Genomic DNA, 27,915 nt, shown 5'->3' with positions numbered 1-27,915 from the left:
ATCTCCTATGATAGTCATCTCTCCAGAGCAGTGGACCTAATTCACAAATATTTCTGTCCAAAAAGCAGAAGTTTTTTTCTTAAATAAAATTGGAAGCTCCTGGTGCTGGGATTTATGCTAAACTGACCATGCTGTCACCAGTATATTTGCCTCCAAAGAGGGGAGTAACTTTCCGAGACAGCCTTTTGCAAGGACTGACCTATACAGTTTTTGCACTGGCTTAACCAAATAGGTTTAGAAATGGATTTTAAAGTTGTTGCAACTCTCCTAATGTGGACACTCTTGCATCAATTTAACAGGGTCATAAAGTCGGCTTAATGCAATTGTTCAAACACAGAGCTACACAAGTTTAACTAATTTTTTTTTAAAACACCACCTTAGTTAAACTGGTGCAACTTGTTATTTCAACAAGGATTCTGTGCCCAAAGAAACAAACTTCCCTTTAAACACCTAACAATTTACCCCTTTCTCTTCAGTGTGGACTCCACTGGTTATGACAGAGCAACATATCCATACCAGGAGAAGCCAAACTTAACAAGCAAGAAAACTAGTTTTCCCTTTCTGGTCCCATATTTAAACATTTTAAAAGAAAAAACCTAAACGTAAGATGTCTTTGTGAATTCTTTAAAAGATTCAGCAAAGACAGTTATTTGGTTTTAAATATTCCAAGAGAGCATTTGCTGTTCAAAACATTGCAAACACTAAGATGGTACGTGCAAACCAGAAAGTGAAAACATTAGTCTGTTTTCACTGTGAAAGGTTGAAAGAGTAAACGGCTAGTATAAATCACAACAAATATAAGTTATACAATTTTTTCAATTATATAAGGGGTTATTAGAAAGAAGCATGGAATTTTTTTTTCTAAAAAGTGGTATTTTTACGCTGACACTAAAAAGTTTTTACAATGAATTGCTGAGCAAACTGAAAATTAAGTAAAAAGTTACCCACAAATGGGAACAGGATGGATGGATAGATAACCTTTTTTCCTGCTTTTTAAAAAAACACCTCAAATATTACAAATGTCAAGCCTTGTCTTCCTGGTTTGCATGTTTATTGTAAGCTCTTATTCCTTAATAGAAGAGGGTACTGAATCTTTAACAAACAAAACTTCTCTTCCATCTGTTAAAACTTATAAGTTACAGAAGTTTTAACTTATTTGAACAAAAAAATACTTTAAATAAAATTTTTTAAAAAATACATTGAGTAAAATTTACTTTCCCTCCCAATAAGTTATGTTACCATTTCAACTACGAGACAGAAAAAAACAAGATAAATAAGACTTAGATATTGTTACTTAGTTATAAGGTTTACCAACTTTCTGAATACTCTTTTCCAGGTCTTCTTCTATACAAGATACCATAAAGGTCACAAACTCTACTTTGTCTTCCTTTCCAGGTCCTTCCTAGTCAAACTGTGTGTCTTATAAACTAAATGACCTACTTGACTTTCATTTTGAAAAAATAGTTTCCTTCATTCAGAGAAGCCCTTTAATGGCTCATTTGGTGATATACTACTAGCAGACTTTAGAACTTTGTTGTCAGCAGGGGTTTCTCATTGAAGCAATAAGCAGTAGTAACATGCACAACTTGTTATGTATGGTTACAACTTACATAGTAAGTAGGGTGACCAGATGTCCCTATAAAAGCCCCAATATTTGGGCTTTTTTTTTTTTTTTTAAATATGGGCTCCTATTACCCACCATGCCCTGTCCCGATTTTTCACACTTGCTGTCTGGTCACCCTAATTGTAAATTTCACAAGTTATCTGAACTTAAATCTGTTAATTGAATTCATCCCCATCTATGTTGTGATACAGCCTTCAATTACATACTATTTTTCCATAGAACCCCCACTTCATTCAATGCAAGAACTGATGGTGCTCACTGAACGGACAGCTATTCAATATTTCTTTTTATCCTCAGAGATTCATTGATTCTAAGGCCAGAAAGGACCACTGTAATCATCTAGTCTGACCTCCTGTGTAACACAGGCTATAAAACGCCTCCAAAATAATTTGTTTGATATAGAGCATCTCTTAGGAAAAAAACATCATTTTGATTTTAAAATGGCCAGTGATGGAGAATCCACCTCACTGTTAAAAATGTACACCTTCTTTCCAGTCCCTTTTCTTTCATTGTATCCCCATGTTTTATTTACTGCACACCATTCAAATTCAGCACTCAGTTCAGATTTACTCATTTCCCGCGGACTATTTTTAGGAAACAAAGCACCTGAGAGCTTCACAAATATTAATGAATTTATCTTTATAAACCTCCTGTGAAATTAGGTGGTATTATCCTCATTTTACAGATGGAGAACTGAACCACAATGTCATATCCAAAATTGTTACAAGTGTCCACTAATTTTGGGTGCCCAACTTAATATGCCTATGGCCTGATTTTTACTGAGTACGTAGGAAATTTTATAGCACTTTATGTTACACAGCACCACTTGAATCAACTTTAGCTGCAATTCTGAGTGCTCAGTGACCCAAACTGGGACAATTAGGAATATTTTCTATCACATGGTTTCCCTGTTCAGTTTTCTATTGTATCCTGATTGAATGCACAGAGTTAAACCAAAGAAGGCTGTAAAGGGAGGCGGTTAAGGAACCCATGAAGGGCAAAACAATGACAGATGAGGCAGTCTCTCAGGTACCTGCTTTAAGAAAACTCAAACAATGGCTGGGCCTCAGTTGGGTGGAAGAAGCAACCTTGCTGGAACCATCCAGATAAAGATATTTTTCTCTTCCCAAAGCTAGGGCTGAGATGAAAAGACTCTCAAGGGTTAAAGAAAGTGCTCTGGCAGCAAGGGAGAAAGGAAGTAGTCAGCTGGGTGGGAAGCTGACAGACAGACAGTCAGCATGCAGCAAGGCTGAGACAGGAGAGCCAGAGTCTGCAGCAAGCAAGCTGTAACATACAGTACCGGGTTTACAATGGTGCCATGCCCACACTCAAGAGGGGCCCCAGCCTGGCCTGCTTCACTCGCACTGCATCCCGAGCCGCTAGCCTCTCTCCGCCTCTTGGCCCCGCCCACTGACTCCACGCAATCCCTGACCCCTCCTCCCCGCCCACTGCTTGCTCCTCTCAGCCGGTGGCCAGCCAGCCAAGGGCTCCTCTCTTCCCCCATCACTGGCAGCAGAGAGGAGCCCTCAGCCACTACTGCTCTAGGCCAGTGACCTACCGTCCGCTTCCAGTTCCCTGTGGCGCTTTGCAGAAGTGGCGGGCTGGGGAAGTCGGTGGCTGCCCCCAGACCTCCCACCAGGAAATGCCTCCTCCGCCGCAGACACCAGCGCCAGGTAGGCAAGGCTGGGTGGGGCCCCAGGGCCGCTCTGTGCTCCCGAGCTTCAGCTGTCTTGCCCTGTAGCACTGTACTGGAAGAGGGGCTCCCTGCTCTGTGCTGGCTCAGCAGGGCCAGTGAGTGCAGCCAGAGGGCAGGGCTTGGGGAGTGGGTCTCTGAGGAGTCTGTGTTTTGGAGTGCTGGGCTGTGAGGGGTATGTTGGAGAGCGCTGGACAGTGGGCAAGGTCTGTTTTGGGGTGGTAGGTAATGGGGGTACGTTGGTGAGCACTGGGTGGTGGGGGAGGTCTGCGTGTGTTGAGGCACTAGGGTGTGGGGGTTGTGTGAGGGGTGCTGGGCAGTTGTGGTGGGGCTGTGGGCAGGGAGGCACTGAGTAGAGGTGGCGGTGTGCAGGGCACTGTGCATTTGGGGGGGGGGGCTTATGGGGTGGAGTGCTGGGCAGTGCTGCATGGCCCTGCGCCTGAGTGGAAGGGGCATGCTGGTAGCACAGGGCCGGGCAGGCCAGTGTGCGTCTGGCAACTGCTGATTTGTAAGCAGTGCCCTTGCACTGCACTGGGTGGAGCAGGGCCGCCCCTGCCATGCCATGCCCCATTGCCCCTGGCCAGACCGTCACTGTGGGGACCAGCCTCCCCACGCCATGCTCTATTGCCCCCATGGGGGCCCACAAAAGGTTAATCCGGCCCTGGTAACTTGGTGCCCGCAGAACAGGTGACAACAAGGCTAAGTCTAGGGGGAGGGGGGGGGGGGGGGATACCAAGTGTAGGTAAGACAATAGGTATTTGTCTCTCTGATTTTTAAATCTACATCTCTACATTCTGTGTACTGTTTGGGCAAATAAATCCTACTTTGTTTTGTACAAGCGGCTTCTGCATAGACTCCTGAAAGGCAATTTTGGCAGGGTCCAAGCCCAGTTGGATCTGCTAGGCAACAAAGTTGGCACCCAGGGAGGGGCCCAAAGACCCAATCAGAGAACGTTTAGATTGTGGCATCTCAGCCCAAAGGGATATGGAGGCATGGACCTGCCACTTGCAAGAGGTGCACTCAGGAGAACTGGAAGAGGATCTAAAAGTGCAGCCTACCTAGGGACAATGACACTCAAAACTTCTTCAAATCAGGCACCAGGTGTCTCAGGCTGGGGATCCAGAAAATGAACACACAATTAGCAACCACCTGTGAAAAGTTTAAGTTAAATTTAAGTTTGAAGTTAAAGGGACTTGCTCAGATCACATGGGAACTCAAAGGAGGGGACAGAATCTAGTTTTCCAAAATGGCATCCAATGGTATTAACCACGAGACAGTCTCTCCCTTCCTGCAGTCCCTTGCCTTCCAACCCCTGCAATAAATGAGGCGGGGCCCTACAGACCCCTTTTTCACTACACAACCCTAATTCATTCCACAAGCACTGCCAATCCTGTACACTGCATGAGGCAGGGGTCCTGTGTGGGGGTGGGAGGTGGGAAGGGAGCATTATATGCACAACAAGGCAGAATTAATGGTGTGCAGGCAACCTGCTTTCTGGCATTGCCTAGTTTTAAGTGCTTGACTTTGTATCCTTAAGATCTTTTCTATGTCGTTTCCTAAATTTTTAAAAAGCAAACTGTAAAACAGAAATTCCATCCTGTGAAACTACAGTGACCCTCCCATGGGATATCAGTGGGATTGGCATCTTTAGATCCACAGCACAGACCTCTCCTACTTCAGCTAGTGGAGGAACAAGTAGCAGTATTCAGAGTAACAGCCGTGTTAGTCTGTATCCGCAAAAAGAAGAACAGGAGTACTTGTGGCACCTTAGAGACTAACAAATTTATTAGAGCATAAGCTTTCGTGGACTACAGCCCACTTCTTCGGATGCATATAGAATGGAACATATAATGAGGAGATATATATACACACATACAGAGAGCATAAACAGGTGGGAGTTGTCTTACCAACTCTGAGAGGCCAATTAAGTAAGAGAAAAAAAACTTTTGAAGTGATAATCAAGCTAGCCCAGTACAGACAGTTTGATTTATCCCCCTCCAATTTATAATCTATATTTTACTGGCAAAACTGGGTTACTTATAATTCCTCTCCATATACAATGCTCACTCAAGCCAACTTCTGTAGTTAAGCCAACATCAAAATTGACCCCAGAATCATTAAAGCAGTTAGCATAGATCAGCGCTACATCCCTTGATTCATGCACCTTATGGCTCTAAGACTACATTCAGAAGACAGAGCAAGCTTGCTGCCTGTTCCCTGTCCAGAATACATGCACCTCAGAGAGAAACAGGAGTGAAGGACGATTGGTGAAGTCAACATTTGGAAAACTCCAGCTACTGGTAAATAACTCAGTTTTCCCCTTCATAAAAGAATCTTCACCATGTCACTATACAGTACTGGCATAGTTTCTGCATTTAAACAGTAATTCCATTGAGTGAACACACAAATACAGAATGCTATCAATTAGATAAGGAAATACTTAGCAGCACAGCTAAATGCAAGGTGGAACAAATTCTTTAGCATAGGCAGTCTGCTCCACCTTGCAATTAGCTGTGATGCTCAGAGTACCTTTCCCCAGACCTGAAGAACAGTGTCTCACAAAAACTTGTCTTTCTCACCAACAGAAGTTGGTCCAATAAAAAAAAATTACCTCGCCCACCTTGTCTCTCTAATATCCTGGGACCAACACACATATAACTACACTGCACACGATCAGCTAAGGGAGATTTAAACTCAGTACAGTTGTTCCAAAGTCAAGAATGTACAACTACAGTCAAACATCAACCCTGGTGCAAGAGAACCAGATGACTGAAGAAAAAGCCCAGCTAGTAAGTTAGAAATTAGTATTTAGTTACACAATTAGCAATACGGCAAAAATGCAATGAATGTTACCAGCATCTTTTGAACAGTCATCTATCCCCATATTCTTGCTTAGGTCTAGCAGTGATCAAAAGAAATCACTCTTGAATATTAATACCTTTGCCAAAATGTTTAGCCTCCCCCCAAAATTAGTGTCTTACATAGGAGTTTTCATAACAATTGACTCTAATTTTCTAATTAGTGTGACCTTAAGATTTAAAGCATTAGGGAAAGAATTTCATATTTTACTACTAGACCAGGAACAATGTTGTAACAGACTGACTGTGCATGAGTCAGAGTGGACAGCATGAACAGGAACTAAGTGACAAGTAAAAGTTTTAGGAAAACACTTTACATTTTTATCAGATTTTTTAAAAAAGATTAAGATTGGTGATCAGTTTATCGGTCACTTATGTTAGACTACATTTCAGGGAGTGGGAGACCTATCAGCTTTCAATTACTCTTTTTAAAAAGTATTTATTTAGAAAGAACACCATTGTATTATTTTGCATCTGGGCATCAAATGATAATGAAAACCACTGAAGCTGTTTCTAAACCCCAAAATAGTAAGTAAATCTATGAAACAGCTGAAAGATGACACGGTGGAGAGTCTGTAAGAGCATCTCATAATGGAAACTTCAAAGGAGTTCTACTTCTGTCAGAGGAATATATCTGTGGAAGGAATACATTTTCCAAGAACCATATACAAATTCTTGTAACAAGTATTCTTTGTGAAATACACAAAAGCTACTGCTTCACACATATTCAAAAATGTGCACTGGGAAAGAATTGCATGCACAATGGATTAGAAGATAAAAAGTACTCTTTTGAGTGATGTTAAGGCTTATAAAGCAATTTTTAAAAATCCCCAAAAGGGACAAAATATAGAAAGTTACCTGAATTGAAGGTGCTGATTCTCGCCTACTGGCAGCTCCCTGGAAAGATGCCAAAGCAACACCCTCAGTCTGATGGGTCACCGGGCTGTCAATACCAAGAGATGGATCTGTCCTATGTGACTGCCATGTCTCTTTTCTATAATGAGATTCAGCAGCTTGTTCATCTCCAAAAGCAGCCCAGTAACAGCTTTCTTTCTGTTCATCTTCAAAAGCATTCCACTCTGCAGCTTCGTCACAACCAGCTGAACTGAAGTCTGCAAAGTCATCAGAGTCCTGAAAAGTACTGCACTCATCTTGAGGTTTTGGCACTGAATCAAACTCTCCAAATTCACTATTCTCTCCATTTTCCAACTCAGCAAGAGGTGGGACTTCCAAGTCAGAAAGCGTATTGGTAGCTCTATATTCTAACGTCTGATTTAGTTCCGACGGATCTAATTTTTGTTTGTCAACAGTTAACACAATATTTATATCCCTAAACTCACCAAATTTACCACTTGGCTCACTGAAGTGTGCAGATGGTTCAGAAGATTCTTCTAAGCTTGAATCATTCACTGACTCTTGAGTATCGCTAATAAAAGCAGGAGATGCACCACTGACTGTGCCAAAATCACCAAATTCATCTTCATTTGTATCACTACAAGACAGAAATTCAGTGCTACTTTCACCATTCTTTACATCTTCAAAATCACCCAAATCAGTTTCTTCTTCAGGATTACTGGTGGGGTTTTGAATTTTAGTAAAGTTGATACTTTCTGAAGAATCATCAGCCCTAGAAAAATCAAGTTCTTTGCTGTTTCCACTGTCACAATATTTTCGCCTTCCAGTGTTTTCTGCATTTTCAGTAGTGCCTATTGAAATCTCAGTTGTTTGGGGTGTGCTACAAATGATGAAGTCATTATGGTCCAGTGCTGTAGAGTCTTGCTCACAATTACTACCGACTTCATTATCGACTAAACTGGTTTCTGAAATGCAAGCTGGCTCATCTTCAGTGCAAGTCTCTCCTTCATATTCATAGCTTCTATCTGAAGACTCTTCCTTCATAATACTTTGTTCAGCCACTCTATTTATTATATGGTTTTCCTGTACATTCAGTGCTTCTCTTTCATTAAAAACTTTGCATATTTTATGTTCTGGTTCTTCTAAATGGATTGTTTCATTGTTTGAGAATGCAGCAAAATCTGCAAAATCCTCAGCTGGGGTAGGCACAGAGTCTAAACTTAACTCGGTGCTTTGAGTGCTAGTAGTTTTTAGTCCCTTTGAGTCACTGACGCTGTCCAGATCTTCTATTCCCTGAGGATTTACAGAATCCAATGCTGCAAAACCATTTGTTAGAATCTCTAGACATGGGAGTTTCTCACCATTACAAGTGTCTATTTGCTGGTCCTGACCTGTAACTTTCATATCAGTTCTAAGGCCTTCAGAGGAGAAACCCTCTGCTTTTCCAATGTTCTCTTTTTGTTCCCCTAGTCTCTTTACATCTTCCAGATTAACATCAAAGGAAGTACCTGAAGTTCTAGATTTACATTTTTCTTTGCTGGTTTTAGTTGATAGATCAGAGAGTTCTTTAGCGGGTTTAGGAAGTTCTGCAATGCAGTCTTTATCTTTACCATTTTTAACAGAGTTAAAGGTTGCAAGGCTATCTCCATTGTCAGAGTAATCATGAATTGGCATAAAATGGTTTGTTGGTATAAATTCCTCCTTTGAATTACTGTAGTCTGGTGCATCAAAATCAGCAAAACCTACGCCAGAAGTGCCAACACCAGAGAATCCACCAAATTCCCCAAATTCATCATCGTCATCCTCATCAGCACCATTGTCTAGTGGAGGAGGGGAAGAGGAGTACATCCGAATTATGTCTGGTTCCATTGTTTAATTCCTTTTAGAAGGTTAATTTATACCTACAAAGGGAAAAAGGACATTATTACTTTTCTGACAAAAAACTGACATTTATTATGCAGTTTTACAATTATACTGTAAAAAAGTGAGATTCTTAGTGTGTGTGTAATATTTTATTCTGTTTCACATTTCATGTAAAGAAAAAATGATATAAGCAGTGCATGGGCAACATTAGAAAAGGGAAACAGTTGTATCCTGTCATCAGATAAAGTATTCACAAAATGTGCTACAGATTGCACCACATTTATCTCGGTGCTTTAGACAGGATGTGTCTGATGTAGCTTTAACAAACCAATTATTGAGAGGAATGGTCAAAATGTAGACCTTTGATGACTGTGAAGGACTTTATAAAGGGGGCAAAAATAGCATGAGTGAAACTTTCTAGTGCCCCCCCCCCTTTTTTTTTTTAAATATATCGTCACAAAAATCACCACACAGTTAAGACTTCCTGTTAACTGCTGGAAGATTACATCAAGATTCAACATCAAAAAGAATCCCAAAGACATGAAACACATTTGTCTTGACAAGCTAAGGAACTCTCTACAGAGGTGGTCAAAATGGGCTTCAGTGGTTCTTAATGTCTCTTGGCCTGTGACGCACAAGATGTCGAAAAATACACTTGACACATTACACGTCACAATCTTTTGGGTGTGTAGAGGATTATAGGAAAATATTAAGCCATTTTATGGTTTGTACATCAAAAAAATGGGGAATTCTCCCCTCTTGCATGGCACTCTCCTCACAAAGATAGCTCCACAGAATCCTAGCTTTGGAATGGTAGGGGAAAGGGGGAGAGGAGCTGACTGGATAGTGAGTGGGAGGCCTGGAGTTCCATCTCCTCAAACCCAGGCTTCTGTTGGATTTTACAGACCATAGGATTTTATAGTTCTCAGCCAGCGTGCACCATTTACTAAGCAACTGCTCCAACTCATTTTCAGGTCACAATCCATCAGCTGAGAACGGCTACTATAGGTACCATCAAAGCCTAATGCAAAAGTAACCTTTTCATTAAAGTTTATCCACAAAAGCAGAAGCTAGGATTATCTTTAAAATATTCAACTGAAAGCCACTAAACCACAGAAAGGTCCAATTTTTTAGAAGTCTTATACTCCACGTTTTAGTGTTTTCAGTGCCTAGGTACTATGGTGATTGGGTGCTTTATAAATACCTTAGAAATAAATAGACTTATTTAATCTTAAACTGTAAGCTACTTTAGTAACAGTTATTTTGAAAGAAAATCTCAATCTTTTATTTTAAATGGTTTAAAAAATTTCAATATTGCATAAGCTGCAAGTTCCCACTACGTTTATTGTTATTTACACATGGTTAGGTGTTTATGCCATTTAATTTGGTGGGAGACAGGGCTCTTCCTTTAGAATGCAAGTTTCAAAGCAGTCTTTACACTTTACAAAATAGGAGTACTCATGAAGTGTAACATTTACTGTTCACAAATCATGACCATTGTTCAACGTAGGTATTGGAGCTGTACATACACCATAATATTTATTTCCTGTACAAAAATGGCTATATTGAAATGTGCCAGACAAGAATGGACTTTTGGGCCAACATGTGTTAAATGGATTTCCTGGGGAACGGGTAATGCCATGACTTTGGTTATGAAAAAAAAAAAAAAACAGCTTTCTGAAGCTACATCATGAGGAGAAGGCCATCAACTGGTGATTACACATTTCTGGAGACTGGAGACCAAAGGCCCAAACTATATAATCAAATGGTAGATCTGCCCAGCCTCGTGTCTGGTTCCTGATCTTAAGACTGATGTGAACTTGGTAACCACAGGAAAAACCCAGTTGTGGGGTCTGAAGGACTGAGGCCTATTAGAACCCTATGTTGGAGCTGGGGGTGACTTCTCATGAGCTGTGTGTAGGTTATTTTATTTTTTTATGCTTTCTCTGTAATGTTTTACCTTAAGAATAAATGTGCATGGCAACTTGTAACTGCCAGCAATACACTGGCCATAGCCCTCTGAGAGAAAGCAAATGGCCTTTTAGGGAGACTGGTTTGCTGGAGATATCAGAGTATAGGTCAGGGAGCTGTGCAGCCTTAAAACCCTCAGTTAAAAGGGAGTGAGATGCAGGCCTCCACGCAGTAGAGGTGATGGCTGGGAGTCAGAAGTCTTTAAGTGGGTCCCCTCAAGGGGAACACACAGGAGCCATTACCCTGAAAATGTAACAACACTGCAAACCTCAATAGTAATTTTCCATCACATTATTACAGGGTTTAATATTTGTTACAAAAGTTACTGGAGCAACAGCAAACTAAACCCAATGCTTCCCATGTGTACTGTACGTTCTCCTTCCCCCTCCACTCCAAGCCATCCATAGATAGATCTGTAATGCCACGCTTTCTTTAAAAAACACCCAAAATGACTACCAAAATGGCATAACTGCAACAAATAACATTTACAACATCAGTTTCAAGGGTCCAAGGATTTACTGAAGTAAAAATACTCTTAAAATATTTACGTTAAGCTTTAAAAATACCACCCCAACAGTTCTGCAAAACATTTTTTTTAAATTAGATATTGTAATGTAGATTGGCATAAACTGTGCTGACATTCTATCTTTCCGTTATCTTGAAACTGAAGTTCCCTAGCCCCAGGAGATCCAAGTAATCTTTGGTTTTCAGTACAGTAAACAACTATTTTTAAAAAGTCAGTTTACTAGCTATTTCTCCACTTCTTTGAATCTATTCTGGCTAATCAGATTGTACTAAAATTGTTCTAAAAAGGAATAATCATCAGGTCAAGAAAGCGTATTATGAAAGTCATTGAAACAAGTTTTATGAAACAGTCCAACTGCAATTCTGGCACAGTTTTATCACTTCATCCTTTCTGCTCACTGAATTTTCAGTTAGCAGCTAAATCCCTTGACAGTACAATACAGCAAAGTCAGTCCATCAAGCTAGAACATCTGTAACTGGAAAGAGTTAGATGTGTACGTACAATTGAGCTTTTCATACATTTTTATCCCAACTAGCAAAACAGGAATAAAAGTACTAGAGCATGGAAGATAGTTGAAGTATTGATGTTTATATTTTGTAGGAAAATCAAATCCATACTGTGGATTTATCTGGTCCCAATATGGGGTGGCTCTTTCTTAAAAGGAAGAAACTTACATCATCTCACTCAGCAGGACATATTTCAGTCTATTGGTGCATGTGGGGGGAAAATGCCATTATTATACAGAAATTGGCGGTGTGGGTTTTTTTTTTTTTTTTTTTTAGAAAGTCAGTATGCTGTGGGAAACTTAGATTTTTCAAACTTTCCTCTCTAAATAGGTAGAAACTGGAAGTTAGAGTCTGCAGAAGCAGCATGCTCAGCATAGGGGATGGATGGGAGAGGGTTACAGTCTCTCATCAATATAACCTCCGCTGATCAGTTAAAGAAGCATTGAACATACTGGCTGAAGGGACACCTATAGGATGCTTTCCCCTAATACCCTCAGAGACAAAGGACTTATCTACACTTCAAAATTAGGTTTACATTATTTAGGTCAACCTACAGCCACTGCAATCATTCAATCAGCTGTTGGTGTCCCCTCTCCTCACCAAGAGCGCTTGCACCAACTGAAGTGGAGCATTGTGGGGTGCTGACAGTCGCATGGGGCTCACAGCTTGAGCCCCTCACCCGCCCCAGGGCGACAGCCTGAGCTGTGAGCCCGGCGCCAGCTCAATTTCACAGCATGGAGCCTACCAGCAGGCTTCTCAATTTCAGAACTGTCCCTGCTCCCAGCAACCTGGCACTCACAGCTGGAGCCGTGAAACTGACAATTTCACTGCTGGTAGTTATGTTGCTATAGCAGGCCACTTACGTCAGCCACTTACAAAGGTTTGGCCTGCACTACAGTTAGGTCGACTTAAAGCAGCTTACGTCGACCTAATTACCTCAGTGTCTACACTAGAATGCTGCTTCTGCCAAAGTAAGTTGCCTGCTACACCAACATAAGTGCTGTCTCTCTCATGGAGGTGGAGTTAATGTCAGTGGAGTTAGGGAGATGCATTGTCCTGCAGACACTGTTACTTACATTGGCTGTTGGCTGTCATTCTTACCAGTTTCACAGCTGTCACTGCCTCCCCTCTACAGCCCCTCACACTCAGCTGGAGCCGTGAAATTGACAAGAATGTTAACTTCCACTGCTGGTAGGCTTCCTGATGAGAACCCCACCTGGGGTTCAATTTCACAGCTCAGGCTGTCACACCAGGGCAGGTGGAGGGCTCCAGCTGTGAGCCCCACACACCTGGCTGTCAGTATCCCACAATGTTCCACTTCAGTCGGTACAAGTGCTCCTGGTGAGGACATACGCCACCAGCAGAAGGAGGGTAGTGTGGACACCAACAGCCAATTGAATTACTGCAGTGGCTGTAGGTCGACCTAATTCTGTAGTATAGACAAGCCCTTGGTTTTAAGTAAGATTTAAAATACATAGGAGAACAACTGCTGAGGGCATGTCTACACTACAAACTTAAGTCCTATATAGGTCGACTTACAGCCACCGCAATAATTACTGGTTCGTGTCCACACTGCCCTCTTTCTGTCAGTGGTGCACGTGCTCACCAGGAGCACTTCCATTGACGTAAGAGGGGCAGTGTGGGAGCCTGAGAGCCAGGGCTGGCAGTTCCACCCGCAGCTCCCTGCTGGGAGCCTGGCAACTGTCTGGATTCTCAGCTCCCCACTGCACCCCCCAAATTTAATAAAATACATTAGAATAGATATTGATAGACCTAACAAACATGTGGTGTATTGTGAAGTGTATGTAGCTATGTTAGTTCAGTAATAAAACAAAAGTCTGGTTTGCTCTTCTCATTCAAGAGGCCATCAAGTTTTTAAAGAGCTGTAAAGGTAGTACTATTAGCTCCCAGAAAAACAGTACCTTATACAATTCAGTGGTCCATCTGGTTGGCAGAGAAGCAGCAAAGGGCTGAGAAGTGGGTTCCATCTGCATCATCAGGGTACATGGATATGAACAAAGGGAGGGAAAATAAATGACTGGGGGAGAAAGGTAATTAGAGAAACCTTCTAGTTTATGCAAGATATGGGCCAATGTCTTGCTAACATTTTTCCTGCAAACTTTTTAAAACGTCACCAAATTGACTAAAAAGTCCAGAGATTCCACAAAACATTGACTGTACACGATCTGAGTCAGAGACAGCTACATTTTCAGTAGCAAAAGAAGGTTAAAACCCTTGTGCTGCTATTTCAAATTTTCTATGTTAATTGAAAGATGCACCAAAATTAATCCTCAAAAGATTAGAGTCAGAAGCCTTGCTTAAACTTGAAAGCTTTTTGTTTAGAAAACATTCTGCCTACAGTATATCTATTTTGCACTATCACCACATGTGGAGAATTTGCCTTTTTTAAATTCACGGATTTGCATGAAATCAGATTCACTGTTCCTGCTTCTTATACATCACATGAATTCAATCCTTTCAAAAACCACATTTATCTCCACAGCTAGTAAAACTGTGATGTCAAACACCAAGGATTAGGATTTCAGGTGAGAAATGAACAGCAAAAACCAATGAATTTAAAAGAAACAGTTCTTATTTCTAGACAATGTCCCTACCAAAGATGAGTTTACATGTATATATAGTATTTATCTCAAAGCTTTTTAAAAACGAAACAGGGATCACTTAACCCACCACTAAAATGGAATAAAATAGATCAACTGTTTAGTAATTAGTACACAGCAACACAATGGAACTGTTTAAAGCACAGATCCTTCAACAGGATCTGCAAATGATTTTACATGGTCAAGACTTGAGAAATGTCAAGTTATGGTGACCTTCAGCAATCATAACTTTGCCAATTTGCATCTTGTCTTAGTGTTTGTACGTTTAACTTTATAATCTAGCCCCATGTAAAATAAATGTCTTTTTAAAAATAATCTAACTGCATATTCAACTACATACATGTATATCATATGACTTATTTGGAAGCTCTGATGTTTGAGATCATACATATGTGTTTCAATTGTAACGAATAGAGAAGAGCTAGGGTTACCGTATGTCCGTTTTTCCCCCAGATATTGCCTCTTTATTGAGCCTCTATCCGGGTGGATTTTTCAAATAACAGGCAATGTCCAAGATTTTTTCAGAGAAGACGTTGGAGCTCAGAAAGAGCCCTGATTGGTCCACTTTCTGATTGGTCCCTTCCCTGCATTGGCAGCTCATTGGTCCATTCCTTGCAGCCACAGCTGCCGGATCCCACCTACCCAGGTCCCAGCTCCCACCCCTTGGGAGGGGGTCTTGCATGGAGGCACTGAGGGACGGCTGTCACTGCGTCATGGGCTTATGCCAGCCACCCTGCAACTGTGACAGGGAGTGAAACTACCCCCCACCCTCCAGTAAGTACCCTTGATGCAGGTACCTCCTTCAGCTCCTCCAACTGTTCTCTTCTCCCCCTCCCTCCAACTCCTCCCCACCCCCTGGCAGTGTACTCTTATTGGGAATGTGAAATATGGTAACCCTAAGTAGAGCTCCATACATACATACATAGTATTTACTAATGCACAGGGGCATAAGAAAGATGCATCACAGTACATAAAAGGATAAATCAGTTTTTTTCAAGAATTTGAAGACGAAGTTAAAAATTCAGTGGAAAAATCATGCCTTTTTTTCTAAGGTTGGCTAACTCAAATGGCAAAAATTGAATGCAATTACACTTTTCAATTTAAGAGATGGCAATACTATCAACTCTCACTATGAAATGGAAACGAGCGTTAGAATTTTCAGCCCATAGGCTAAATTTCTTTAAAAATTCAGAATCTAAAAAAGAGGAGGATTTACAGTGACAGCTTTCCCCTCCCAAGCCATAAACTATTGAAGTGAATCCACTGTCATTCACTCAGACATTAACATTCTGTAAAATCTGTGGCTTTTCAGCATGACAGCTTTCTTCATTAATTCCTTTAGTTGTCAATCCCTGCTTTTGTCTGACATCTCAAATGAAGTCTAAGAGCTAGAATTGTGGGTTTATCTTTTGTGATAGAGAATTCTATTCTCAGTTTAAACATCTTCTGAGTCACACTCTAGGCCAGTGGCTCTCAACCTTTCCAGACTATTGTACCCCTTTCAGGAGTCTGATTTGTGTTGTGTACTCCCAAGTTTCACCTCACTTGAAAAACTACTTGCTTACAAAATCAGACATACAAATACAAAAGTGTCACAGCACACTATTACTGAAAAATTGCTCACTTTCTTTTTTTCCATATAATTATAAAGTAAATCAACTGGAACAAATATTTTATTTACATTTCCAAGTTTAATATATAAAGCAGTATAAACAAATCACTGTCTGTCCCATTCTGGCTTGTATTGACTTCTCTAGTGCTTTTTATGTAGCCTGTTGTAAAACTAGGCAAATATCTAGATGAGCTGATGTACTGATGTACTCTGCGCACCCCTGGTTGAAAACCACTGCCTATACAAACTGGCAAAACAGGTATTCCATCTATCTTTCTGTGGGGTTTGTGTCCGCCCAATTAGAGCCATTTAGACACACATGAGCCTTGGTTAACTCCTTGAGGGAAATATATAAAATTATCCAACCCTACCCTTAGAGAAGACGGCTCTGAAATAGAAGTTTAGAAGAGCTTTTTCCAAGATCCAATCATTTGAAATTCTGGAAACATGAATTTATGAACAGAGCTTTATCTGCAATTGTTTTAAAATAAGGATGGATTATTTTTTGTAGAAAGTGCCACTGTGTGTGAGAGAATGTAAGGGAGGCAATTATTTCCATGGGTTGAAGCTTGTACTAACCTGGATTTCTGGCAGTAGAGTTAAAAAAAAAAAAAAAAAATTAACGTGAGGTAATGGAACGTGTCCTTGACTGTTCACCTCTAAACTGTTTGCTTGGACACTTTCACAAACTCACTTTTAGAATGATACTTAGATATATCAGAGAGATCAGTTTCTTCTCAATACAAAATGTATCTTCAACAATAGTTATCCTCCTTCTGAGCAGCTCCAATTCTCTTTTTATACTCAAAGTCAGGAAAATTGAAAGATCATGCCCAAAATTGCTACAGTAAGTGAACTGATTGAAGAGTCACACTCCTATCCTCCCCTATAGAGTGTGAATTTTAACTCCAATGCCTATTCAGACATATGCTGAAGAAAAGCATTAACTGTCATTAGTGATCTTTCCATATCTGTATGATTATAAAAAGCAGTGGTTATATCACAAGCATCATGTGATGTTCTAAGTCTTTTTTGTTCTAAGTCTTCTCAGTCTCCAACACGAAGAGGCAACTGTCTTCCCTATGTACACACTATAGCTTATGTTGGTATAAGTTATGTTGCTCAGGAGTGTGAATAAGGCAACCCCCTGAGCAACGTAAGTTACCTATGCGTCGGCGTAGACAGAGCTTCTCTCAGGGACATAGCTACTGCTGCTAGCAGGGGCTGGAGGAATTAAGTCGACAGGAGAGCTCTCTTCCTTCTGCTGACAGCATCCGCACTAACAGCGCTACAGTGGCACAGCTGTGCCGCTGTAAGCTCTGTAGTGTAGCCATAGCCTTAGAGGAGCAGACTGTTTGTACTATGATGAGGAGTCCTAGTTCTCCCATCTCAACCACCACAGCTTCTGTGTTAAAAGAAGACTGTATTTCCATTTGAATTACATGAAGCTTATTTTGATCCACAGAGGTCAGTGTTGAGTGATGCAAATCACATAGCTTCTCCCAGAGCTGACCACACACCCAAGCTAAGTTTTAAAAATAAAACTGGTTTGGGCCATATTCAGTATAGTCTATAATGTTTTGCTTCCTTTATCTTTCTATATATATGTTATACAGATACATGTTCTCCACTATTGCTGCATGAAGTGCAAGAATATATGTTTGGAGAACCTGCACAAAGAGCTTGTTTTCCACGAGGACCATTAAAACCTGCAAACTTATCTCTTAGGCAGGTCCATTACAGTCTTTCACTTACCATTCAAAAGAATTGTTATGCCAAGCTTACTTTCTTGTTACATGACTAGTTGCAAACTGGTTTCAAGTTTTCAACTTGTAACTTTATATTTCAATGTCTATCAATTATAAAGGCCTTTATAACTGACAAACTTACTGCTATTGAAAGGATTCACTGACAACACCATGCAAATGAACATTTGTATTTTATTTTAAAGGCAAACAAGAGCAATAATTCTGAATATTTAATTTTGATCAAGGTGAGTTATGTTTTACCTGCTCTTAGTTTCATCAGTTTCTAAATAAAAAATACGGAAGTATATACATCTCAAGAAATTTAATCTGAAATACAAATATTCAATGGGAGAGTGAAAACTGGAAAGCAATAATGCTGAAAGAGGCCAAAGAGTGACAGATGACAGGTGGTCCAATGGACTAAGGGGTTGTCTTAGGGGTAAAATCAACCTAAATTACACTATTCCAGCTACGTGAATAACGTAGCTAGTGTCGACATAGCTTAGGTTGACTTACTCTAGTGTCTTCACTGCACTGTGTTGACAGGAGATGCTCTCCGATCGACTTCCCTTACTCTTCTCAGAGAGTATCAGGGTCGACCGGAGAGTGCTCTGCCATCAATTTAGTGGGTCTTCACTAGACCTGCTAAATCAATCCCTGCTGCATCGATTGCAGCAGTGTCAGTCTCCCCATAGTGGGGACCAGCCCTAAGCATGGGTTTGGGAAGTCCCATTTCCAAATTCAGTTCTGCCAGCCACTCTGTCTCTTGGGGGGTAGAATATTCACACCCCTGAGTGACACAATTTTGCCGACATAGACTGTAGTGCAGACATAACCTCAGATAAATCTCAAACTCTACGAGCCAAATTTAGAGGTGATTTTTAAGATGGTATAAGTCAGACATCCTTAGATACCTCCAACCATTCTAGAAGCACTTAACACTGTGTGAGCATAAAGGGAGTGGGAGTTTGTGTAATTTACATGTTCTACCAACTACGTGGAAATGAAGAAAGTGTAAATTAAAGTAGACTATCCCTTGCTTTAAATTTACACATTCATTTACTGTTCCCTTAGTTATTTCTCGTTCCATGGTTTGAGAGTTACACCAATTTAGACTCCTTTATATTTAAACTGTGGGCCAAATTCATAGGCAATGTGTAGGAGGCAGGTGAGTGCAGGCTGGAAAACAAAGTTACATCAACTTCAATTTCCACAGACCTCCTTCTAAGGGCATGTCTATACTAGAAACTAAGTTGACCTATGTTAGGTCGACTTACAACCAACACAGTAATTACTGTGGTGGTTCAGGTCCACTCTACCTAAGTTCCCTCTAAGCTACATGGCCGTGCAGCTGCCTATTAAACCCCCCGCAGGGGCTCAGGACTGCAGTGGGGAGAGATGCCTCTCCCCTAGCACGGACCTGTCGCAGTGGGGAAAGGCATTTCTCCCCACTGCAGCCCTGAGCCCCGGCACAGACCTGCTGTGTACTTGCTGCGGCTGGGGGAGAGGAGCCCCTCCCTCGGCCCGGCCCAGGCCCGCCAGAGCTGCCGGAGAGAGGAGCCCCTCCCTCAGCCTGGTGCAGCCCTGCTGGAGCTGCCGCAGAAAGGCACCTCTCCCCCAGCCCCGAGCTGCTGTGGTGAGAGAGGGCTGGGGGGTGTCCTCTCTCCCCACTGCAGCCCAAGAGCAACCTGCACCCCAAACCCCTGATCCCCAGCCCCACCCCAGAGCCTATACCCCAAACTTCTGCCCCAGCCCCCTCCCACACCCCAAGCCCCTCATCCCCAGCCACACCCAAGCCCCCACACACCCTGCACCCCAATCCTCTGCCCCAGCCCTGAGCCCTCTCCCACACTCTGAACCCATTGCCCCCCCAACCACATGAATTTTGTTATGTGCACCAATATGAAGGGGATATGTCACACACCACCTCCATATTGGTGCACATAACAAAATTCATTCCGCACATAGACATAAAAAATTAAAGGGAACAGTGCACTTTACCCTCCTTTTGTTGGTGGTGCGTGTCTCACCAGGAGTTCTTCCACCAACTTAAGAGAGGCAGCCTGGGCTCTCAGCGCCCCATGCTGCTTCCCCACCGCCGGAAACCCAGCTGCCTCCTGGGGCTCTCGGCTCCCTGCCACAGTTGGGCTCCCAGCTGTGAGCTCCGTGCCTGGAGTCCGGGTGGCTTCTGGGAGCCTCTGTGAAGCCACTGGCCTCCCTGTGGGGAGCCGGCAGCCTCCAGGCAGCCGGTGGGGAGCTCAGCGACTACTCTACAGCTCCTGGCTCCCTGCAGAGAGCCTAGCTGTGGTGGGGAGCAGGAGCTTCCGGACAGCACCAGGACTCCCCACGGTGCAGGTGCAGCCCAGCTCGGAGCAGGGAGCCCAGGCAGCAGACAGACTGAGTGGGGCGGACACAGCATGGCTGGGAATGGGGAGCCCAGAGGGGCAACAGGCTCTAGCTGGAGCCCCACACCTGCCCTGTGACAGCCCGGCTTTGTCAACTACACAGCTACAGCTAGTTTGTAATGTGACATGGCAGGAAAAAAAAGACCAATGTAATGTTGGGAAATGTACACAGAGGCATCAAGGGTTTACCTCCTTTTCTATGTAGCTCTTGAGACAATACTCAAAATAGTGTGCTCAGTTCTGAGCATCCAATTTCAGAGGCAGGCTGTAGAAGAGCTACAAAATTAGGAGGCCAGGAATTGACAAAGAAGGAAAGAAAAGAGCTAAAGGGGAGAAATATTGAAAGGTGTAAACATCAAGGAGGGAGATAACTATTTAAGATGGTAAAAAAGTATAATTAAAAGTAGTTGGAAGAAGTTAAGTGAAAAATTGAAGCTGATTAGCAAGACATTCCAACAATAAAATGTTGTAACATTTGATTCTCCCTGGGGGAAGTGAAGAAAGCCTATCACTTGAGACACCTGAAAGCAGATTAAAGAAAAAAAAAAAAAAAAGGATCAAAAAATGTGCTGTTAGAGATTTCTTTAGCACCAATCACTAAAATATTTAAGTGCTTTGGGTGAAAAAAATCTGCCAGTGGCAGGGAAATTAACTCAATCACTAACTTCTGTTATCTTCCCTTCCTCAACAGCATTTTATTCCTGCCTTTGCAGGGTGTTTTGTTTGTTTGTTTTGTTTTTTTTTTAATGGGAACAAAAACCACCTCAACAAAAAATGAGATTTATGATCCTCAGGGCATCCACGTGTTTTCTACTGAAAGACATCTTCCTCTCTTATAACTCTACTCATTACTGGCTTATCAAGCTAAATCCTCATTTTTTCCCCATGACCCTGAAGATATGGTGGAAGCCTTGAACCAGCACTAATTTCAAGTTATTCAATTATCAACTGCACCTGGGTCAACAGCAGAGCAAACATTACCAAAGTGATGCATTTGAGAATAGGAATAGAGAGGAGAGCCATGGCCTTGAATATTTACTTCTAATCCTCTAAATAATAACTTCAGAACATTAGACAATGCACTGGTGATGTGCTAATAATGGAAGAAAAAATTATTAAAAAAATCAGAGATGCAGTATATAAACCCACTCCTCGTTCTAGAATGATTGGAGTGGACAGTGAGGAGAAAAAAAAAATCTTCTGATTCCCAACACTCCGAGTCCTACTTACCAAAAAACCAATCCTAGGAAGAGAGTTACTGATCAAACTGGAATAAATTAATATTTGTTTCTAAATTTAATTACTAAGCCTACTTTTCTTTTCAGTGTTACAATTTAACAGTAAAATCCACAAGAAGATTTTACCTTTGATTTATTTTTCAGGGCTGTCAATGTTTTCGATTCTATCTCTGTCACAACAGTAAGATTTTCTGCAGCAGGAGTTCCAGAACATCATTAGTGCTTGGACACACTGAACAGTTGAGGAGAATAGCTGGTCATTTTGTCTAAAAATATGAACTGTATTAATCTCTGCTTGTATTTACAAAACATAATGTACACAACATTTTTAAATAATCAATACCATTTTCTCTTGAATCCCTTTATAAACTTTTTACATCAATTGTCTGTGGTCTCAGTAAGCTGCAAAGCCTTCCGTTAGCAAGTGCTAGGTTATTTAAAAAAAAAAAAAAAAAAAAAAAACACTTGAGAGAGACAGTTGTTTAAACTTTAGAAAAAAAATCCTTTCCTGGGTTACTAATAATATCTTAGATTAGATTTTAAATTGTTTCATGGTTAATAAATTTAATTTTTGCTGTTTTACTTTTTGTATTTCATTCAAATTGGGCAATGAAATAGGACTAAAATTTTACTTTATAGTTTTCAGGAACTAGCATTATGTTGGGCTGAGGAATTTTTTAAAACAGCTAAATAATTTCACTTAAATTAATGTTTCTAGTCCTAGCAGATTTTGGAAACTTAAATATACAATGTAAATTTTTAGCCCAATGCGAATTGACAGTGTCCCCTTAACAAAATCAGATTCAATACTTTTCCCTAATAATCTATAACGGAGTTTCAATTGCTATATCTTCTAAAACTTCACTATCAGAGAATGAGTATTCCTATAATTCATATAGCTATCTACAGCCAGTGACTGTGAATCAATTTAAGGTCTAGATTTGCAGTAATACACATTGTATTGTTGCATACAGAGTAAACTACTAATCCATAATATACATAAATATTACAAGATGAGTCACAAATTTTAGCATTAACTGCTTCTGAAGTTTCACTTTAGAACCGTTTTCAATTAAGTCAGCAATATTTTTCGGCATGAAACTCAGTATTTAAGTATAAATTTTAGGTACTGGATTACACCCCTTTAGAATTATGTTCTCCTGGGTCAACTGTTCTTACAGATATTTTTCAGAACAATATGCTCTGAGCTACATATAACAAACCCTTCAAACTTAATATGCACTAAAGCAAGAAGCAGATGACGACAGTCCCAGAGGTGAATTCTCATTTTTAAGGTTCACTCAAAGTTTGGTACGTGGAGTACTGTTGCAATAGGCAGAAGAGTCACTGCTGCCTCCGCTTTATTGTTGCTACAGCTCACCAGTTTTAAAGCAAATAAACAAACATACAAAAACATGCATTCAACCGATAATAAGAAAAAACACCATGAGGCTGTATTGTGTTATACTAGCTTAGCAAGAGTAGACTTGCATCATTCATCATTTATCAGATGATGTTATCTATATAGCTGATATATTAAGAACAACGTAGTACTTGCATAAGTCCAGGACTTGAAACAACAGACTCTGTTTTCCATTGACTTCTAATGAAAACATGAACTTCAGGTTTCACATTTCCTTCCCCAGCTACCTGCCTTCATAACACACTAATGTGAATGGAGTCAATTTCCTTCCTTCTGTTCATTCAGAAAAGGATTCTGAGGTTTTAAACAAATTATTCAAATCATTTAATAAATATTAGAATCATAGAAATGGAAAGACCTATCAGGTCACCTTGCAGATATCCTTGCCAATACATAATTGTTCCCTGTAGCACCAACCCAAACCTTTAAATTTAGAAAAAAGTATTTATAGAAGAAACTACTATAACAAAGAAGTTCACTTAAAAACAAGACACTGTTCAAGCACCTCATCATTTACAGGAGCAGCTGAGCACTGTAGTTTGCCTGGGTTGAACATAAAGAGAAAAACTGATTTTTTTTTTTAATGTGAGTCAAAGAAAACAAATTTACGTGTATTGTTTTGGGCGTATCCTTGCTTAGTTACTTAAGTTCAAAGTTTTTCTGCGGATGAAAGTTAATGTGGTTTAAATTTGCTTAAAGTTCTTAGCTGCATTTTATTTACTTTCAACCACACATGAGGAAGAGATCTACTTAAAACAAAAAGCAAAGTGACTTCCCCATTTCCCACCCAAAAATTATTAATACTGTGTTCTTTAAGTTACATCTCTGGTTTCCGGTATAGGAGTTGTTATACTGAGGAATTAAAACAAAAGACTTTTTAAAACAATCCATCCTAAATGCAAGTTTGTGTGCATATACACACACTCATATAGCATATAACCCAGCATTTTTTCCTATGCTTAAGTAGGCTGAGTTTTCCAAAAGTCTACTTCATAATAGTATGGCTACTGAATAAACGAAAAGGAAATAATTAAGTTTAACATCTCAGAAGAAGTCCAATAGCATTTTTTAATCAGAACTCAATAAGATCACTTTACAATGAGCTCAACTTCTAAAAAGTAGCTCAAATGAAATGCAGTTCTTTATTTAAACCATGGGAGAAACAAATTACTTAGTAATACAGTGGGACCCTCTTTTAATGATTTATTTTCTACAGAACAACTTATGAGCAGAAGTTCACTGTAACAGGAACTGCATATTGCAGTACACTGAAATTAAATTGAAACTGTCAAGAGTGAAACATTCAGGCAGGGCCACTATTAACAAGCAGCCAACCAACCACTTGTCTTCAGTGACCACTTTGAAATAACTACAGCATTACTGTGTTTACTCTTTAACAAAAGTTGTTTTCTTATTAGAGATGGTGTCTAGGGTGTTAAATAGCCACGTATGATACTGAAAACAGGTATATGCTGAAATGTAATAATAAGCAGAATCATTCTAACATTTTGACAATTTTGTTTTGGCCCACTTCAGATTTCCTCTGCTTGAAAAACAACAGCATAACATGACTTTTAGTACTACTTAATTTGTTTGTGGAATATTATTAAAACATTGTGTCTGGCACTCCTTGTCATACAAAGGTAAAAAGAAAAGTTTGGTTGGTTAACAACACAGCACAATTTAAATTTCCAATAGCATATCATATACAACTCTACCCAATCCTCCAATCATAGCACTTAATGGAATTAAATAGAAGCAAAACACGCACTAAAAATCCCATTTCTAACAGGAAACCCCTATCTTAAGCAAACACTTTGGAATATCTTCTAAGATAGGTAGAAGAGTTTTGTCTGACCTTTAGTTAGAGACATGCGTCCAACAAGCAATTGAGTTTTGTTGATGTATGGCTTCACTAGAGTACAGTGAGAACTAAACAGAAAGCGGGCATCTACGTGACAGTTGCCTCTAATAAGGGCGATCTATTGACCCAAAGGACAGCCAGCAAGGGAGGCAATCTGTTTCATTTAAGATTTTCTACAGCACTTACCAAACAGCCCTTCAAACCGCCTTCCCCATCTTCACCACTAACAGCCAGGCACAGGAGTGGGGAAAGAAACGATTGAGGAACCTACAGGCCCTGGTCAGACTCACTCACACACCAGCCGCTGGGTCAGAAGATAAGAGCCTGGCACCGGTCCTAGAGAGAAACCGGACCCACACCTAGCACAGGACCAGAGGAGCAGGCTCTGGGCCCTCCAAGGGCGGAGGGGGGGGGGGGGGGCTCCTGTGATCTCAGATGGGGGGTTTCTTGCCCCCCCCAGGATGTCGCCTCACAGCAGTGCCTGTGCCCCCCAGTCTGTGTGGTGGGGAGAGGGGGCTAAGGCACCGTGGGGAAGTGGGGGCGGGTGTCTCCTGTCCTGAGTCAACGCCTGCTCTCGGGAGAAGGCAGCGGGACGCTCTCCCCAGGGGCGGGGGCGGGCTGGGTCTCACCTTTCCGCCCTGACCCGGCCGCCTCCCGGCTGTCACCCGAGCGCAGCGGCCCGGCCCCGGCTGTCTCTTACCTCCGGCCTCCTGCAGGGGCGGCTGGGCCTGGCATGGCCAGGCAGAGGGTGGCTCCGCGCAGGGACCAGGCCGGTGTTATCTGGGGCCTCCCGGGGCGGCCGCCATCAGGGGGAATCCATGTCAAAGCCCGCAGCAACAGGACCCGCCTCGGTCCAACCCAGCCCCCTCCCCCCACCGCCCACTTAGTCCATTTCTCCCAGCAAGCAACGCGACTCACAACCGCGGACACGCCACTTCCGGCAGCTGCTGGAGCCGCGCGGAAGCCCCAGCCTGTAACTTGGCCCTAGCGGCTTCCATGGACGCGCACGACGCCCCGCGGCCATCTTGGACCCGGGCAAATCGCACGTCGCCTTATGATAAGAATAGGGGATTCAGCGGCCATCTTGGACCCGGGCAAACTGGCCTTTTTCCTTACGGTAGCGGTAGGAGCCATCTTAGATTAGGGCAGAGCGGTCCGTTTGCCTGTGACGTGGCTTTATGAAGCGATACGGAAGGCCGAGCGGCCATGCTGAAGTTGGGCACGTTGCCCTTTCGCTAAGAGGGCAACGGTGAATTCGCGGGTCAGGCTGGGCCCTAGAGAAGGAGAGCCCCACGCCAGGGGAGTCTGGCTGCGCCTGCAGCTGGGAGGGACTGAAGCTGGGGTGTGGGGTGATGGCCCCTCAGTCAGCCCCATCCCTGCACAGCCTTGGGACCTGGCCCTGGCCCAGCCGCGGACTGCCCCCACACAGGGCCGGCTCCAAGCCCCAGCTAAAGAAGCAGGTGTTTGGGGCGGCCAATACCAAGGGGCGGCACTCCGGCCGCTATTGGGGCGGCACGTCTGGGTCTTCGGTGGTGGGTCCCTTAGTCCCTCTCGGAGCAAAGGACCTGCCACCGAAGAGTGGAGTGGAGCGGAGCGATTGCGGTGCCATGTTTGTTTTTTTCCCCGCTTGGGGCGGCAGAAAACCTGGAGCCGGCCCTGCCCTCACACTCCCAGCCCATTGCCCTGCCCTTAGTCCCATCGCAGAGCAGGAGACCGAAGCCCCTGTTGGCAGCCCCGTGCATTCAAAAGTCACCAGTCAGGCTTCAAGGAATCAGGAGATCAGCTTAAAAAATCACCAGGCTTTTACAAATACTAATTTGGGGGGTATTTTTATTTGCCTTTGGGTAGCTGAGCATTTGTGTCCCCCCTTTTCAAATTTTTCTCGACTCCAGCCGCAAGGATGGGAGATTGTATCTTTTAAAAAAATAAAATCTGAGATTCCCACGTGACTCTAAGAGCTGATGCTGTAATGCCCCCACTGGCGCAGGAGTGAGGTGCAGAGAGTAGGTGGCTCACCCAAGCTCATGCAGAGACAGAGCAAATCTCAGCCCCTTGTTCAGCCTTTCTAGGCACTTATCAGCCTCTGCCACAGAAATAGGACAGTGTGGTCTCCCAAGGAATTAAAAATGAAGGAAAATTAACACCTTGTGGCTATGGGCTTACTATCATGAAATTTAAGACCAAATGTGTTATGGGGGAGAAGAATTTGTACTATGTTTCTCTTTCCCCAGATCCATGCTGCTGCCTGCAGAAAAAGTGATATGTAGTTGTAATGTAGAGGGTTCAGAGATGGGACCAACAAGATTGAGTAGGGACATGGAAAGACTCTTATAAAGAGAGTCTGAAAAGATGGAGATTGCTTACCTTAGAGAGTAGGTGAAAAGAGGAGACATGATAAAAGTATACAATTTTTTATTTTGTATGGAGAAGGTAGATTGGAATCTTCTGTTCTACTTGTCTCATAACGCAAGGACAAGGGGAGACATTCAATGAAATTGGAAGGTGGCAAATTCAAAACCGATAAAAAAAGACACAGTGCTTGTTTACACAATTCATGATTAGCCTGTGGAACTCACTGCCCCATTGAGGTCAAAAGCTTATCATGAGTCACAAAGGACTAGATGTGGATACAAGTAACAAGAACATACAGAGTTATAAACCCTCATTTCATGGTATAACCCAGCCTCTAACTTCTGGGAGTTAGGCTGAAATTTCCTGGTAGGTAAGTTATTCCATGGTTGTTTTCTGTCAGGTTTTTTGCACTTTCCTCTGGAACATCAGGTTATGACCAATATCCTATTTGTGGGTACTGGGACAAGGGGTTCTAGGCCTCCCTCTACTAAAGGCTCACCCCCTCATCTAAGGGAGAGGAACCACTCAGCCCAGCCCACAAGTGACTACATGAGACAATGAAGTAGAAAACAGGAAAGGGGATGAGGTTAAAGGTTAAAAATCAGGGAACCAGAATGGGACACTGAGCAAAGAACACTGGATAGAGCCCACTGCTCCTCAAAGGCATCTAACGAGTCAGTGGATACTGCTCAGAAGGAACTCTGCCCAGAGAACTGATCACATAAGGGACCAAAATAGGCCCCACACTCAGAAAAG

At 42.1% G+C, this 27,915-nt stretch overlaps 1 protein-coding gene across 4 annotated transcripts in view; it reads right to left on the bottom strand.

Annotated features, from left to right (window-relative positions):
- The window catches only part of AFTPH (aftiphilin), a 60,024-nt gene extending 34,356 nt beyond the window's left edge, over positions 1-25,668 (bottom strand). For 2 of the 4 annotated variants that reach the window (XM_054021912.1, XM_054021915.1), the window contains exons 1-3: positions 25,508-25,668; positions 13,819-13,884; positions 7,034-8,931 (exon numbers count right to left, since the gene is read on the bottom strand). In XM_054021912.1, the coding sequence (XP_053877887.1) occupies positions 7,034-8,899 (1,866 nt within the window). In that variant the 5' untranslated portion in view covers positions 8,900-8,931; positions 13,819-13,884; positions 25,508-25,668. Of the gene's footprint in view, positions 1-7,033; positions 8,932-13,818; positions 13,885-21,646; positions 21,787-25,507 lie in introns of all 4 variants that reach the window. The other 2 variants (XM_054021913.1, XM_054021914.1) reach the window with 2 other exon arrangements.
- Between the last annotated feature and the right edge of the window lie 2,247 nt (positions 25,669-27,915).

The sequence above is a fragment of the Malaclemys terrapin genome, chromosome 3 (genome assembly GCF_027887155.1).
Source record: "Malaclemys terrapin pileata isolate rMalTer1 chromosome 3, rMalTer1.hap1, whole genome shotgun sequence".
Lineage (NCBI taxonomy): Eukaryota > Metazoa > Chordata > Testudines > Emydidae > Malaclemys > Malaclemys terrapin.
Note: the sequence above shows the minus strand (reverse complement) of the source record. Positions and strands in the feature narration are given on the sequence as shown.